Genomic DNA, 16,366 nt, shown 5'->3' on the forward strand with positions numbered 1-16,366 from the left:
AAAATAAAAAAGGAAGAAAAAAAGGCAGAGCTTTCCAACACCATTATCAAAGCACCAAATGAGGGAATATCTTTATAAAGAATGTTAATCCCTGCAGCAGTGCCCCAGAAACTTGGAAAGTCCAGCCAAGACAGGTTTGGCAACCCAACCAACATTTTATTTCAGATATCTGTCAGATTAACGTGTAAACAGACCTGCTATGATTTCCCTAAGTTTGGGGTCCAGGTTGACGGTGCAGGGCAGAAACATCTCCACATCTCTTGCAGTAAGAACAGGTGTCCTAGAGGAAAGGAACACCTCAAAGCTACGGATGTCTCCATCAATCTCCAGCAGGGGCTCAATGTCCTTGGTGGTGGGGATGTTCTTGGAAATTCTTTAAAGAGCAGAGAAAAGTTTTAAAGGAATTAGTGTCCTCAAAATGTTGCTTAACATTCATCAAGCATTGTAATAACACATAAAGGAATCACACACACTGAAGATAGAAAAGGAACAGAAAATGGTTCAATAAACTTCACAAAACACGTCAATCTGTCATTTTGCAGAAAATTCTGACTTGTGCCATCAGAGTACAAAACAAAGTGTCACAAACTGATGGAAAAAGAAAAGAGGAAATAGCTAGCAGGACTGTTAAGATTAAAAAGATATACCAACGGTCATCATCATCATGAGAGCAGAGAGATAACTGGATTTGGAGAATACAAGATAGTAAAAGGGGGATGTTCGAGAACAGATAAAATGAGGGATGTTATCTTTTCAAAGCAGAGGAGGAAACCTGAGAAGATGACAATCAGGGCAATTTAGCAAGCAGCAGACGGAAGCACGTCATGATGCGCTGCAGTAACTAAAATGATGTTTGTTATCACAGGCCGAAGTAAACACCATGTTTGGGAATTGCTTCATTACTGATTGATTTAGTTTTTCGCTGTGTACTGGTGGGGGATAATGGGGGGAAAAGACACCACAGAGCATAAACTAAAGCTTAAATTAATAGTTTTGAAGTGGCAACTGCAGTCTTAACATGAATCTAAAGTATGAATTCTAAAATTTTATGAGAAATTTTAGTTGTATGGGACAAAGTTACATGGGACAACTCCAATCAGATTTCACTGATTCTATCGTCCAGACATCAAAAACAAGAAACTTGCAGTGACTTAAGACACTGGCCATTCCTCACAAGAGTATGGAGCCCTTATCAGATCAATGAAGAGACTCCACTCAGGAAGAGATGTTTTTGTCATCCCTACTTTCATTTGTGATTTAAACCTTTCATCATTTCCTCAGTAAACGCTTCTCTCCCCTTACATCTTGCTTGACCTTCCCTCCTTCCAGTTCAAGTCCACCTCACCCTCCTCCCTGTATATCATCACAGTCTGTGATTTGCTGAGACGGCATGCAGAAAAGCTGGGTTTTTCCCCAAGTGTGATCTGTTTTTGAAAGTGAACAGAAGCAAGTCTTTCTGTGTCTTGATGGGATGATTAGTGCCACAGCTACAGCCTGCTAGCTAAGTCAGGATGAGGTCAGCACATGGCAGGAGCTCATCACAACACACTGTTAACTAACACTATCAGTAAATTTAATCCAGTTAGGCTCTTCAAAATGTCCTGTCGTTTCAATTAAGTGAGGTTCTCAATCCTCAATAACGGAGTAGACAAAAACAAGACAGAACACACAATTGCCAGTTACACAACTTACATAATTTTGACTTGTAGTTTACACTCCTGTCCAGACAGCTTACAGTGACTGAACAGGTAGGGGTCCAGTCTTCCGTTCAAGGGCATTTTGACAGGACAGATGGTTGGTGATGGACGCATCTGCTGCTGCAGAGCTTAAACCTTTGACATTGTGGTTTCAGGATGTCTCAGACCAAATGTACAGGTCTGGCAAGAAATAGTGAGATGAGGATGTCCTAGAGAGATGTTCACACATGCTGGGTTTCATCTGAGAGATGTGGCCCACTTTAGCCAATCAGCCCACACCTTTATATCTTTGGGTGGAGTTGTGCTAAACAAATTACTGACAAGAAATTTTAACTTAATCTAAGGTGTTACATCTCAGTTCAGTTCTCACCTCAGTTTCTAATTGTACACAACGTACCTGTGGATATTCACCACTTGAAACAGACGCTACAATCCACTGTCCTGACTTCATACAGCAATGCAGCCTAACTGACAAACACACAAGCTACAAGTTGCTAGGATAGAGGCAGAGCTGGCTCCAATGGACAAAGTCTGCTCATTGTTTCTTCCATTGGAACCTTTAAGAAGATTCAAAAGGTCAAGGAAGCTTCATATTGGCACACAGCCGAACCCTAGTCATGCGACCTACAGTAGAGGATGAGAAAGATAGTGAATGCATAATGTTACACGTGTGCACATACATGCATACGCACACGCACACGCGCGCGCACACACACACACACACACACACACACACACACACACACACACACACAGGTAACCAGCGATGGTGTCAGTGCATCAAATTTGTAGAACACTGACAAGACAAAAAAGCATCATTTTAACTACGGACGCCTTGGCAGAGAGAATAAGGAACTTTAAAGGGTGGGGTGTGTGTTTATGCCCATTTGCACGTGTGTAATACATGTGTGGGTGTTTGTTCCTTTTCTCATGAACTGTATTAACCCATATGCAGACTGAGAAAATCTTGTGCTTTTCCCCATTTCCAGCTGGCTTACTGCTGTTTATTTGTGGGTCTGCAGACACAGACCAACGGGAGCCAGTCACTCTCTCTCACACACAGACACACATACAAACACACACATGCTTGTACATAGGGAACATCCTTTTGCGATATAAATATTACTCTCCAAAGGGTCTTTAAGAAATCTCATCTTCTTTTCATAGAACTAGTTAATGCATGTCTGGTAGAGCAAAACAATGATTAAAAGACTTTAGAGAAGTTTTTGGCCACTTTAAACCTTTCATTTTGTGAAACTGTAAGAGTCAAAAGAGTGATATATTTGAACCTACACTTGTATCAAATCAACAAAGTCAATTACACATAAATATAAAAAACTAACTTAATGGGTTATGAGCTTCCTAACATGTTTGCTCTTGCAAGGCCCTTTTTGCAGTGCAACCATACGGCAACACAGCTGCGTCTTCCAAAGTCAACCAGGAGATGCTGAGAAGAACAAGCCAAGGGCATCTCTTACTGATTTTCACCCAGACAGATGGAAAGAAACAAGAAGACAGTGAGAGTCAGAGGTCTGTTCCTGATGTTCCCAGCTGACAAGTTGGATATGTCTGCAGGCAGGAATACTGTAGGCATTTAGGCTATAGGTCTGTTAAACTAAACCAATAAATAGATAGATGAGGAAAAGGTGAAAAGTCTAATTATCTGAATTATAAGAAAGTTTTTGGAATACAATAAAAAGAAAATTGAAGTTCAGCAAAGCTGACCAGCAAATTGAACAAGTACTACTCCTTTAAATGGCAAAGATATTTCTAAATCAGGTTTAATCCCATCAAATCTAGTCAACAAATGTTAATTGTTGGTCTTGGTTTTAAAAAGCTGATGCATTCTTATCAGCAATCCGTTGCTAAATGACAATATAGCCGTTCAGGTTGGAATACTCAGGAAACCATTTAGCTACTTTCAAGCAGACGAAGGATGAGCGAGATAAAGGTCGGCAGCAGTTCTTAGACAATAGGCCCATTGACAAGGCCCAGCTTATAACTTCAGCAGAACAGGCGCTTCGGTCCAACCACTCTGTGTGGCGAGGCTACTGGGAGCTTCTAAGCTTATCCAAATGCTAATAGGTCCCAAAGCTGAGTGGAGCGTCGCCTTTCTTCTCTCAACCTCCCACACTCTGCAGCTGATGAGAGTGACTAGAATTCATCTATCTACCCTTTACATACACTCTTTGGGTACAGAAAATATGAATGTACCACTTGACTTTGCTTTACAGTTGCCCTCTGTGCTTACAGACGACAATCACAAACACGCCACAAAGAGGTGGTCTCTCTGCCAAACATTTCCATAAAGGGACCCAAAGACAGTGAGATGCCAGGAGAACAGAAGACGTCCTGTGCACATCATGTTTGAGAAGCTCAAGAGTTTCAGAGTCACACACTGTGTGACCAGTACAACAGTGTGTGGGTGAAGAAGTTAACCAGGCCTGGGTCCGGCACATTCCTGTCCCGGTCAGAGTCGTGTCAGAGCTACTGGCAGTGTCTGCCAAGCGTGTGGATGAAAACAGCGAGGTCCTCTCTGGGAAAACAGTGGACAGGCAAGTTGGCGCGTGGACTCGCAGCATCAATGCTGACGGAGGCTATTGTTACAGTGGAGGCTGCCAAAGCCTCCACCACCCAAAAGGCAGAGGGAGGGAAGAAAAATGTGTTTTCACTTTAGATGACGCCATGTTCTTTGTCTCCCTAAAATCCAGACGCGCTTTCTTGATTTAAATCAAATACTTCAAGTACTGTGGACACTCAGTCTCTCAGATTTTCTCCCACATTCTCCTCTTCTTGCTTTCTTGCCATGGCTGTGCCAAATGACAACTTGTGGCAATGTCTGCTTTCCATATTCATTTGTGGCAAAGCTTAGTCCAGTAATTGAAACTCTCTTGTGCTAAACTGGACCTGTGTATCTCGAAGCAAACCACAGAGACAGGAAGGGTAATGGGAAACACACCATGCTGATAAAAACTAAACAGCTTTGGAGTGAATGGCCTCTCAGCAAGTTGGGGCTATGGACTCAGTGGTTCTCTGAAATGTTGATTAAACTCATATGTAGCGCCAAAACGGAGCCTTCTTGTTCCAGACCCCTAAAACCTTAACTGAACCCTCTGGTAAGAGTAACTATGGCCGGATTCTTGATAAATAGTAAAGCTGTCAACCTCTGATTAGTAATTTATGTACAAAATGGAAGTCAGAAACATACTAGGGCCATGGCAGGGTTTGTCCATTGTGACGTTAACTGCACCGTGAAGTTAAATCAGCACTTGTGTAAGTTTGCCAGCTAAAATGACCAGTAGTCATGAGATGTGGGGTGCACAGATAAACTAAAGACAAATATGCAGAAGAATATTGTACATCTGGAATACGCCTTTAATGGAACTATGTCAAATAAGCACATGAAAATATGATAATAGACAAGTAAATAAAAGCCCTTTTCATACATTTGCTGCTGTCTTGGAATTTTAATACATATCAGAGGGCCTACAAATAAAACCACATTTGTCCACACGTTTGCAGCCAACTTTCTACAGTGATCACCAATGTTGCTACTAGAAATGAGACCATGTAGGAATACAGCAACAAATATTCTGGAGCATTTACTGAAAAAGAATTTTGTTATAAAAGACTGCTGAATAAACTTGATCTGGCTCTGAGTAGGACATCCAATACATATAGACGTAAAAAAAAAAAAGAAAAGAAAAAAAGAGCTATCACGATGGACAGGTAGCAGTTTCCCTAGTTCTATTCATCCTGCACAAAACAAAAAGCCACCCATTTTGGACACTGCAATTTATACAGCCTTTTTTTTTTTTTTTTTCCATCACTCACTCCCTCTGATGCCCAGGCGACATTCTTCAGTATGTCTCATATTGAGAGGGCATCACAAGTAGGTGATCTTCCTCTGTGATGTGTTTGTATGTTGTTTCACTAAATTGAAACTTCTCGACATCAATTTGTCTTGAAGACAAAGAGAGTAAGCAGAGGAATTCTTTCTGATCATCAAGAACACTCTTTAAAATCAGATAACATATGAGGCCCCAGTGGAAAAATCTGATAAACAACCCAGAGTTTCACAGTTGCTGGTAATGTGGTCACACGTCAAATTGAAAGCTGCTTTTAAAGTGCAGAATTGCCATTTCAGGTTGACAGACATGCACACATAATCACACTCACTAATTATAAGAACCTGACCTTCATTTACCTTTGAAGGGCTATGATGCTAATATCAGTTAGGAGCTAGATGTGTGTGCGTGTCTGTACATCAAGAATGCCGTGGCTGAGTGGGGAATCTCACCGTCTAATAAAAGGTCAGCACGAACCCTCTTTTAACCCTGTGCTGCTATTTATAATCCGTGCTCCACCTTTCAGTAGGTCCAGCACAAAGAGGCATAGAGACAGAAAAGTGAGAGGAAGTGCTCAACATGGCCAAAATTCCCAAGTATCACCCAGGTCTGCTTTTAAGCTATCCTGTCTTTTTTTTCCTCACCTCAGTGTCATAATTATATATCAATCCAACCTTGCTGTCACTGATGAATGACAGGAGCAGAGGTCAGGAAGAGGTGTAGTGGAGGCTTTTGCAGCATTTAAAATGATTATTTGCACTTTGCACAAAAAAAAAAAAGAAAAAAATCAGCAGAGCAGTTCTCTTGTTTCAGACCAATTAAACTAATCCTTCAACCTCAGCTTAGAGGCAGAAATGAAAAGGGGTTTAAGGATTTTCTAGCAAGGAATGTTGTACAATGTTTTTTCCATGCTCACATGGTGGCCTCCAGACACACACACACACACAAAAGAATCTCCTCTTGTGCGCACAAGGACACCCCCTCCTCTGTCACCTGTACACACTGCACACTGGCTGTGGCTGCAATGGGTTTTTTTTCTTGTTTTTTTTGTTTTTTTTACATTTTAAGCAGCTCAGCAGGGGTTGAGTGGCGTTGGAGCATGCTGAGGCTGATTCACGCATTAGTCACCACCAGCAAACACCTGAGGGATATAGGAACGACAACACAGGACAAACCAGCCCACATACAGACACTCAAATGTATTCAGTAGAGAACCAGTCTCACTAATACAGCCATGTGGGACCCAGGGGACATGTGCATGAATATATGTGTGTGTCTACCACCTGGACTACCTCACTTGGAGCAACATCATCACCTGAGGCTTAGAATACACCTGAGACATTAACAAGCAATGGCAAACTTCTCATGAAGTAATCCTGCTGGTATCTGTTTTGATCCGCTAAAGGATTCACACAGTTTGATTCCTTTACCTTGTTTTACCTCCTGAGACTGCTCTCTTTCTCAATTCTTTTTCTTATCCTATTCCTTCTCTCTGTCTTTTCCGTCTTTATCTCACCCAACCATACTTTTTTTCTGTCTTTATCTGTCATGTGTGCAGGCTCAATGCTAGTGTTCTATCAGTGGTGCAGCCAGGGCTCTACTGAGATATAGGAAGCGTTACACTCTCACAAATTTAGAAACATATTTACGCCTTGTGGCGAATGGGAGGCAACTTGCAGTCAAATTACTAGTGTGAATTTGGATTTCATGAAAAATACATAGTCGGTGGATTCAGCACAGGGGAAAAGGAAATGGAGAAGAAATACACTTTATGCACATAGAAAAGCATGAATACAAACAATAGTTTCATGTAGCAAAGGATAATGACTTTCCATTTGAGGGCAGGAGAAATTAGGAGAGGTTCATTAAAAGAAAAGAATAGGATTGCATCAGTTTTTTGCACCAAAATACTGACAACCTTATTAAAGGATGCCACATAAAGAAAATCACAAGCATGAGCTTTGAAATGGCACTTTTAACCCAGCGCATAATTGCAAGTAAATTACAATAATTGTGCCAATTAAAGTAATCCTGGATGAAGAGAGTGTCATCTTAATGTTTCAGTACTTGGGATAAGAGTGTCTCTAATTAAGAGCGAATTGCTGGGCTACATATTCACTCAGATAGTGATTAGTGGGCAAAAAAAAAAAAAAAAGTTTTGAAGTGTCCAAGAAGTGCCTAGCTCCAGAGATGTCTGAAAAGATGATTATTTGGAGGATAAATGCAAGGTCAACCAGTGAAACAAGGTACGAGAACTGGTGAAGAGAAAAGATCATAGATTTTATGAGGTCAAATTCTTAAGCCATGACTGATCAATTAAAAACAGAAAAAGTGACCCTTCAGTTATATATATAACAGTTTTACCTGACAGCGATTCCTCTGCAGAGTTTTGTTTCCTGCACTGTGTGAGTGTGAATTTGTTGAACAGAGCCTGCATCTCAGGGTCTGATTAATTACACTGATTCTCAGAGGAGTGGGGATGACATATGTTCATGCACTGGTGTGAGAGCTACTTCAGTGGGTGTGTGAAAACGTGTGTGCGCTTGAGCAAGTATTATATGTACCACATGCATTAGTTTTGTACGTGAATTTGTGTGCTTGCATGAAACTTCAACTTCAAAGGAAGTGACAATGAAAAAACCTTTTTAGTTAAGTATTTTACTACATCTAAGCATCAGTAAGAGTGTGTCTAAGTGTAAAACATAAAATAGTTTGGTGTATAAATGTGTGGGTGTATGAAGAACCAAAGATTCAGGTGCAGAGCCAGAAACACACTCCTGAGTGCAGCAGGGGCATCCTGGCACAGACAGGGCACCAGATGTCAGAGCAGTGCAGGAACCAGCTCAGTGGACCAGTGACACTTTTTCTAGAGCTGAAAACTAGATCTGCACTTCCAGGAATAAACTCTCTGATGGCTGTACATTAGTAGTTCCAAATAATGCATGTTAACCTCACAACCAGAAATACTTCACTAAAAACCAAAGCAGAGGGGAAAAGGTTTTAACCCATAAAAACCCAGCATAACATATATGATGTATACAGATTCTTAAGACATTTGTGATCACTCTATGGTACAATCTTTGATAAAAATCCTGTGGAATACAATTTTATTTTTGTCTTCTGCCCCTTAATTTTGACGTATCACAAAAATTGGTACTTTTTTATTTACATTTTCTTAAAAGGGACAAATAAAGACCTCATATTAAAAAAGTTGGACTTATCTGATTTTTTTCATGGCGTGGGTATTTGAGTTAAATAAATCTTTGATTTTATTTAAAAAATTAATGTAGGCGTATTTGCAAAAACAGAAGGGATTATATCCTGTCATCTTGAGTCAAGTGTACTAGTAGAAAACTTGACACTTTTACTGATTGCTTTACTGATTAATTTAGGGCAGCATTTCACAATTAGGTGCCTTGTTCTTCATCCATCCATTTTCTTAACTGCTTAGTCCAGTTCAGGGTCATGGGAAGCTGGAGCCTACCCCAGCAATCACTGGGCAAGAACTATGGTACAGAGTGGACAGGTCCTCAGTCCATCACAGGGTTAACACAGAAAGGCAGACAACCACACACTTACTCACTTACTCAGAGGGACAATTTAGAGTAGCCAGTTGACCTAACACATGGATGTCTTTGGGCGGTGGGAGGAAGTAGGAGTACCTAGAGAACCCACACATACACCGGGAGAACATGCAAACTCCAACAGAAAGGCCACTGTCCAAAACTCCCCCTAGTCGAGGCTCAAACCAGCAACCTTCTTGCTTTGAGGTCACAGAGCTAACCACTATGCCACTGTGCAACCAATGTTGCACAGTGGCAATTATGCATTTTATTCCCCAGCAAAAAACAAACACGTGTATTCTGTTCAGCAATAAACCCAAAACAACAGGCATGTGTCAAACAGCACTGGATTTGAGCAATATTCTGAACCTTTTAGTTGCTCATTAACTTAAAGTTCCTCTACAGAACACCCTCTGCTAAATGACTAAATGTCATGAAGCGTTTCAAATCATCAAGGAAATACACATGCGGGTCCTCATTAACAGCCTTTAAGAAGATTGCCTTAAAGCATTAACAACGACGCAGTAGACAGTAATGGTTAGCTGTAATCATTAAATATATAATGTTTACCAAAACAAACTGACTTATCAGGAGAAATTTATCTGAAAGGGGTGTGAAAGTAAGCTTCATTACTTCTTCATTACTGAGAGCCACTGTCCTTGACGGTTAGTGCAATTTTTGTTACATAGTACTTTCCCTCTCTTACCTTGCATAAGTCTAGGCAGTGGCCCCTTATCTTACCGTTACTGATAGAAATCCCTGAAGTTATTAACCGATTTCACATACTCCATCAGATTAAGGAGGCTGTTCTGAGTCGCTCCTGCTACGGGAATTAGCATTACACTTTTCTTGCCATGGCCTACAATAGCACTTCACATACACTTGTGGGTGCTTGTTAAGCAAAAGGAAAAAAAAAAAGGCTTTTAGCTGCCTTGAAAGCCTGTTTGTTTCTGAGAGATAGAAAAGAAGGTGAGTTCTATTTTTTCCTCTTTTTTCAAAGCAAAATTACAAGTCACAGAGAATGGCTGTCACTTTGTTTACTGTCTGGCACCCTGTGCTATTTTTTGCCAGTATTATGATGCAGGTCAGTAGTGGGGGCTTATATTCTAACAGGCTGGGCAGAGCATACACTCTAAATCGAGACCAAGGTTGGGTATTTAGCTTCATTTGAAGGACCTCATAGAAAAGTTCAAACCACTTCAGTTTTGTGCTGATGAAGATTCGTTCACACAAGAGCTTTCTAATTTATCCATCCAGTGATTCACACTGCATAACATGTCTGCTTATTTGTATGCTTTGGCATACTAAGCTTTACAAAGAAGAGAGAGGAGAGGAAGAGCATGTTGCTTTGTGACTTAGATGCAGGGCGACAGTTGACCTATAAGGGGCTGACTCACCCCTGCGTTCACTTCACCACTAATATATTCACTTAGTAACGCTCAGGGGATGTGCTGTTCTGATGCATAAAAATAGCGGAGCACCACAACTTGTACAAATATGTGCTCACTAAAAATGAACGCAGACAACAAGTCAGATGTAAACGAGGTTGATCTTGTGGTAACAGATTGAAACGATATAATAGTAACTATAAGGCTGAGCACACCGGTGGATGTTTAATGTTAAGTTCTGAAATAAAATGTACAGTGCATTTCTGTGAAAATAAATGTCCAATGTGTGTATTCATTAACCCTCCTGACAAAAAAGCAATGAGGGTAGCTGTCCCTTTCTTAGGCAGACAGACAGCCAAGAGAAAGAGCCTGAGGTTCTTAAAGGCCGGTCAAGTGCTTGTTCATCGCTAACGGAAAAAGACAGAATAACTCACCCAGAACAAAAAAGGGACCTGAAGAGCCTCAGATCACAAGAAAGAGGAAGAGAAGAGCAGAGACAGAAAAAAAATACACAGACAGAGGACTGAGTCTTATCAGCGGAAGATTGGTGCAAGAGATAAGGCCTCTAGACAAGGCGTCGTGTTTAAGGCTTCCTGTCATCATCATTAAGGCAGCTTCTTCGACAGCCACTGCAGAACAGAGCAGCCATTTGCAAAGACACCCAGTGAGGAGGAAGATGAAAAAAGACAGGACAGTTGGTCAAAAACAGGGCGATGGCTATATTAAGGCTAATGAGTAGTGTGATGTCCAGTCACATATCACAGCACTGCAGGACAGGCCGTTCGGAAAACGCTGAAACATGCTTCTATTTTATCGCCTTCTTAGGATAGCTGTCACAATTTGCAAAGCAGTTAAGGCAAAAAAATATATTTCCTTTCTGATTTCTATGACGCTTAACCAGCTTTAAAATATGCAATAGAGAGGTGTGGTTACAAATTTTTACAAAAAAATATGATGATAAAAAAACAAAACATAATTTCTATGCTGATATATATTTAACCTGTAGATATTCTGCTGACTTTACTTTCAATGTAATACTTTTGTTTTACGTGCATAAAAGAATAAATATAAAAATAAAAAAATAATTGTGCCCTGCGATGGACTGGCGAGCTGTCCAGGGTGTACCCTGCCTGTCGCCCGAGGCCAGCTGGGATGGGCTCCAGCTTCCCCGCGACCCTGAATTGGAATAAGCGGTTCAGAAAATGAATGAATGAATGAAAAAAATAATTGTCTAATGAGGAAGTGGTTTGTGTTGGAAATGGGGGATGGAGAGCTGTCTGCTGATTGTAGCTGGCTGACCAGCTCACAGTAACTGTCTCTGACACATCCCTGCCGCAGGAGTCATAGGCGCTAGTGTATTGTGACAGAGTGCAACCTTTAAAGGCCAGCGATTGATGCACAACAGCACCCAAACTCAGCGACACAGGCTCTGTCGGCCTCTTCTTTTCTGCTGCTAGCATGCCTGAAAGCATTTGTGATCTCACGGACAGAATTCCCATACAATGTATGCACAGGAATGAACTCCCATACTACACGTGGTCACATTATTTTTCCTTTATAGCTTCATGATTGATCAAAAGCTGCAAGTTTTACAGTTCTGAGCTTTCTTCTTGTAATTTCAAGAAGTCCATCTTTAATTCAGTCACCAAATGCCCTGAGCATTACAATCAGTTATAAAGTCTGTCAGTTATCAATTAGTGTGGCACTCACAGCCTTTGGCACTAAATGTGGACATATTACGGTATGTGGAGCCCCCAAAGAACATAAAATCCTCTACTGCCACCTGCTGGTTACAGCTACTTTAGTTATCCACAAGGAAACTATGAATTATTATTTATCGACTCCAAATATCAAAATTTGTTCTGGCTAGCTGATATCCTTAGGGAAATGTTGATGTTTTACAAACAGAAGCTTGGTCATTCAGATAAATTCTTTTGACCTAGTTTCCATGAAGAGCTTTACAGTTTGTCACTTGTGGCCTTTATTTGAAAAAGGTATAGAACAGGAAAGAAAGATAAAACTGAAATGTGAGTCAGATAAGTAAATAATAAATGGGTGTTTGCGTTTTTGTGTGAGTTTATACCTCTCATAGATGGTCTTGAGAGTGACCTGATCAGACACTCCATCAACCTCTTCCAAGAAGAGGATGATCCATGATGTTCTGTAAGGCCACTCCTCCGTCAAGTGGATCCACGACGCCAGACGATCCCAGTTGAAGATTATTTGATTGGCCCGCAGCAGACGACCTATCATCAATGGTGCAGAGGATTAGGGACTTCTAGATACTAGTCAAGACTACTAGTTGCATTAACTGAAAAAATATCCTAAAAATTCAACTGAACTGATTTTATTTTCTATGTAAATCTATTGTTCAGAGTCCTGTATTCTACAATAAATCTGTCTTAACCTGTTATAGAAACAATGTTGAGCAGCCTCCTCATAGTCTGTGGGCTGATATCGCAAAACCAGTCTTCAGTCACCAGCAGCTTGGTCAGGTCAAAAGACATTTGTCTGGTGATGGTCCTCAGCATCTGACGACGGCGGTATGTATCCTAAGAAAAAAAGAAATCAGCATAATATTGTTTATTTTTCCTGTCTGAGTTCAAAATGTTTCCATGTGACAAGGTTAATCTAACTCCACAGTTTTATTAGCCTTTTGGTTCTAATTGTATGATTTGACAAAGACGCCTTTTAAGTGGGATGGCATGGCAAAAATACAAATAAACTAAATTTGACAGTGAAAGAAAGAGATAAACATGTGTTTCCTTTCAAATGCAAATGCAGTAGAGGCATACAAAACCAATGTAGTGTACTCAGAAGTTACGAATCCTTTAAATTAACTGTCTAAAACAAAGCACGTAATAAAATATATTTTCATCAGAAAATTCAACTGTTTTCACATCCACAGCTGCATCATGAGATATGACAGGGTCACCATGTGATCTCAGACCATGTCATTTCAAGCTTGAATAGACTGAGAAATACATGCAGATTAGGGATCGGATAGAGGCTTCAAAGTTTGCAATCTTAACATTCCCTTGAATCCAGTATTCTTACAGGCAACACAACTATCTGCACATACAAAAAAGATAACAATAATAGTAATTTGGCATATTGGTGACAACAGGTCAATAGAAAGAAATGCTGAGATAATTTAGCAAAGATTTGGACTCTAACCCCTTACACTGGATCCAAGGAAGCAGGAATGGAATCTACTCTTCCATAAAACGCATGTCTAAATTGTTAGGAATATTTACAAATTACCAAAGCGCCACTGTCCAAAGCTGAAAAGTCATGACACACTGGCAAGCTATTGACACAGATCTACAGGAGAACATCTGTGATTATATCAGACAGCTGTCATGGTCATGAGCCAAAGCAAGGCTTCTGGTTGACTTTGAAGTTGTAACACCAGTATCATGACCTCTTTCTCAGAGATGGAACATATGGCTACCGCTCAGTCAGAGCTGAAAAGATCTAAGCACACAGATAACCTGTGTGGCTTACTTTTCAATATACACTGACTTATACAGTATTTTAACAGTTTTATAAGGTGATTGTGATAAGTGTTTTTGAAGTTCACAAAGGCTAAAATGTGCTGATTTTCAATCCGAAATTATTAATTTTAATTCCACTGTAAGTAAAGGTAAGATAGATGTTTTTTCTGAAGTATTTTTCCACTATATTGCTTAAAATCCCCTTCACACACAAAATGTAGACAACTAATCAAATGCTCTAACACAACAATAAAAAGTAACTTGTGGAACAGACAAGACTGAAAAAAACACCATTTTAACCGTCCCATTCAAAACAACTGGATGGTGATATGTCTATCAAACACAACTGCCATTTGTCCTATTAGCCAACATATTACAGTGGTTCCCAAACTTTTTGAGTCATGAACCCAAAAATAACATAAATTGGTGTTTGTTAACTGTGTGACTTTGTAATATCAAATGGCTTTGTAGGGGTTTGGACTTTTAATTGTGCATTAAAATGTAGCTGCTCAAACCGTTTTTCCTGGATCTCCCACCCTATGGCTTGAATATAAATAAGATGTGGAGATACTAGTGCACTTTACAACTTGACAAGCCAACTAAAAACAGTGAGCTACTAATTCATTCTCCCCTTCAGCCCTCTTTTTAATATCCACTAGCAGAAAGAGCGTCTTCCTGCCAAGGTCTAGCTAGCAAAAAAAAGAGAACTGTGCCAAACATTAAAAGGGCCAACACCAATAATTGAGGATGCTGGATTAATCTGTGGTACAAACAAATGTCAAACAAACAAACAAGGCAGGAAGATGGTAAAAGGGTGGTGGTAGGAAGGTCTCACAGGAGGGAGGAAGGCATCAGCGACAGCAGCAGAGTCACTTAGCCTCCTGCCAGCAGACCTGGTGCCAGTGTTTTGTCACAGGGACCCACTGCTGCTAGGCCTTGTCATTAGGCTGTGGCAACACAGCAGGAAAGATAAACAGCCATTACATCAATTACACCAGGAACCTTGGCCACACACCGAGCACCTCTCGGTTTTCATCTATGTGTGTCCCCCTTCTGTCCGATGGCCTCTGCTCTGCCTGCCAACGCAACGCCTGTGCTGTACACTCCCTTCAGAGAGAAAGTGGAAAAGAGCGAGCAGTGAAGGAGTTCTAAATCATAATTTCTCCCCAAACTCAAATACAGTATTTTCTGATCAAAAAGTGAGAAAGTGGATCTGATTAAAGTAACTGGATTGTACAGCATACACGCCTGGTAACCATGAGTAATATACTAGAAAAACAGAGGGTGCAACTGGTCTCTCTACACTATACAAAGAATATTTATTCCTATTATTGCTTGATAAATACAGTGTATCTAACTTGGAATTACTTTTATGCTGCCCTTTCTGATTCTATTACGGCCTGGTCACTTGGTATCTCAACATACTCATCCAAAGGTCCATCCCATTTCATGTTTCTTTACTGTCTGCAAAGCTTGTGTTGAGTCAGGATCCACTAGTGTGCAGCCTATAAACCCCAACAGGATAACAAAGATTATACTGGTCTATAGAAATAATATTGACTTGAGGAGACTTTACCCTTCGGCTTAGGGTGTTCTTGCTTCCAAGTTTGCCCTGGTCTTGAGCCAGGCTGTTCTGAGACACTTTCCGATCCATGTCTTCATGCCAACCTAGGAGAGACAGGATGAAAAAAAGACTATTTAAAAAAAAAAAAGGCATAAAGCATACGAAAGTATTACATTTAAAACACATCTGCATCTGTGAGTTTGGAAACATAACTACATTACAGTATGTACATGTGTATAAAAATGTGTCATCTTTTACCTTCAGCAGGCAGAGCCTCTCCAGTGGTCGGGGCTGCCATGCACAGCTTTTTGGCTGTGCTGAGTCCTCTGCTGTTAAGGAATACTGGCAGGTGGACAATGTTTCTCATGTAGTCGTGTCCATTTATGTTAGAGTCTCTCAGCACACTATTAAGGTTTTGGTTGATAGCTTTGATGATAATATGGGGGTCACTAGCAAAGATGGAAATAAATGGACCCTTAGAGAAAAGAACCCTCACCTAAAATGAAAAAGAAGCCATTAGTAACCTGCAAATAATAATTTCTCACTCTTCCTAGACTCAGTTCAGAAAGATAGTTTTGAAAATGGACTAGATTTACTTGAATTATATGAAATACTGAGCGTTAAGCACAGCAAAACTTTCCCTGGTGTTTACAAATTTAATGTAAAAAAGGGAACTTCACAATCTAATCAGTGCACAACTCAACAGCTCGAGGCAACACTGAGCTCTAGTGCTTAAACTTAATGACTCCTGTGAGAGCTGACTGTCCACAGCACATGGGGCAGGGGATTTCCTCTCCGCTAACTAAAGA

General features: G+C 40.4%; 1 protein-coding gene across 3 annotated transcripts in view; it reads right to left on the minus strand.

Moving 5' to 3' along the window:
* The window catches only part of kidins220a (kinase D-interacting substrate 220a), a 46,712-nt gene that overhangs the window by 11,793 nt on the left and 18,553 nt on the right, over positions 1-16,366 (minus strand). For all 3 annotated transcript variants that reach the window (XM_079261752.1, XM_079261751.1, XM_079261753.1), the window contains exons 20-24: positions 15,816-16,053; positions 15,570-15,661; positions 12,904-13,048; positions 12,580-12,742; positions 195-373 (exon numbers count right to left, since the gene is read on the minus strand). In XM_079261752.1, the coding sequence (XP_079117878.1) occupies positions 195-373; positions 12,580-12,742; positions 12,904-13,048; positions 15,570-15,661; positions 15,816-16,053 (817 nt within the window). The remainder of the gene's footprint in view (positions 1-194; positions 374-12,579; positions 12,743-12,903; positions 13,049-15,569; positions 15,662-15,815; positions 16,054-16,366) is intronic.

The sequence above is a fragment of the Telmatherina bonti genome (assembly GCF_933228915.1).
Source record: "Telmatherina bonti genome assembly, chromosome: 22".
NCBI classification, from domain to species: Eukaryota; Metazoa; Chordata; class Actinopteri; order Atheriniformes; family Telmatherinidae; genus Telmatherina; species Telmatherina bonti.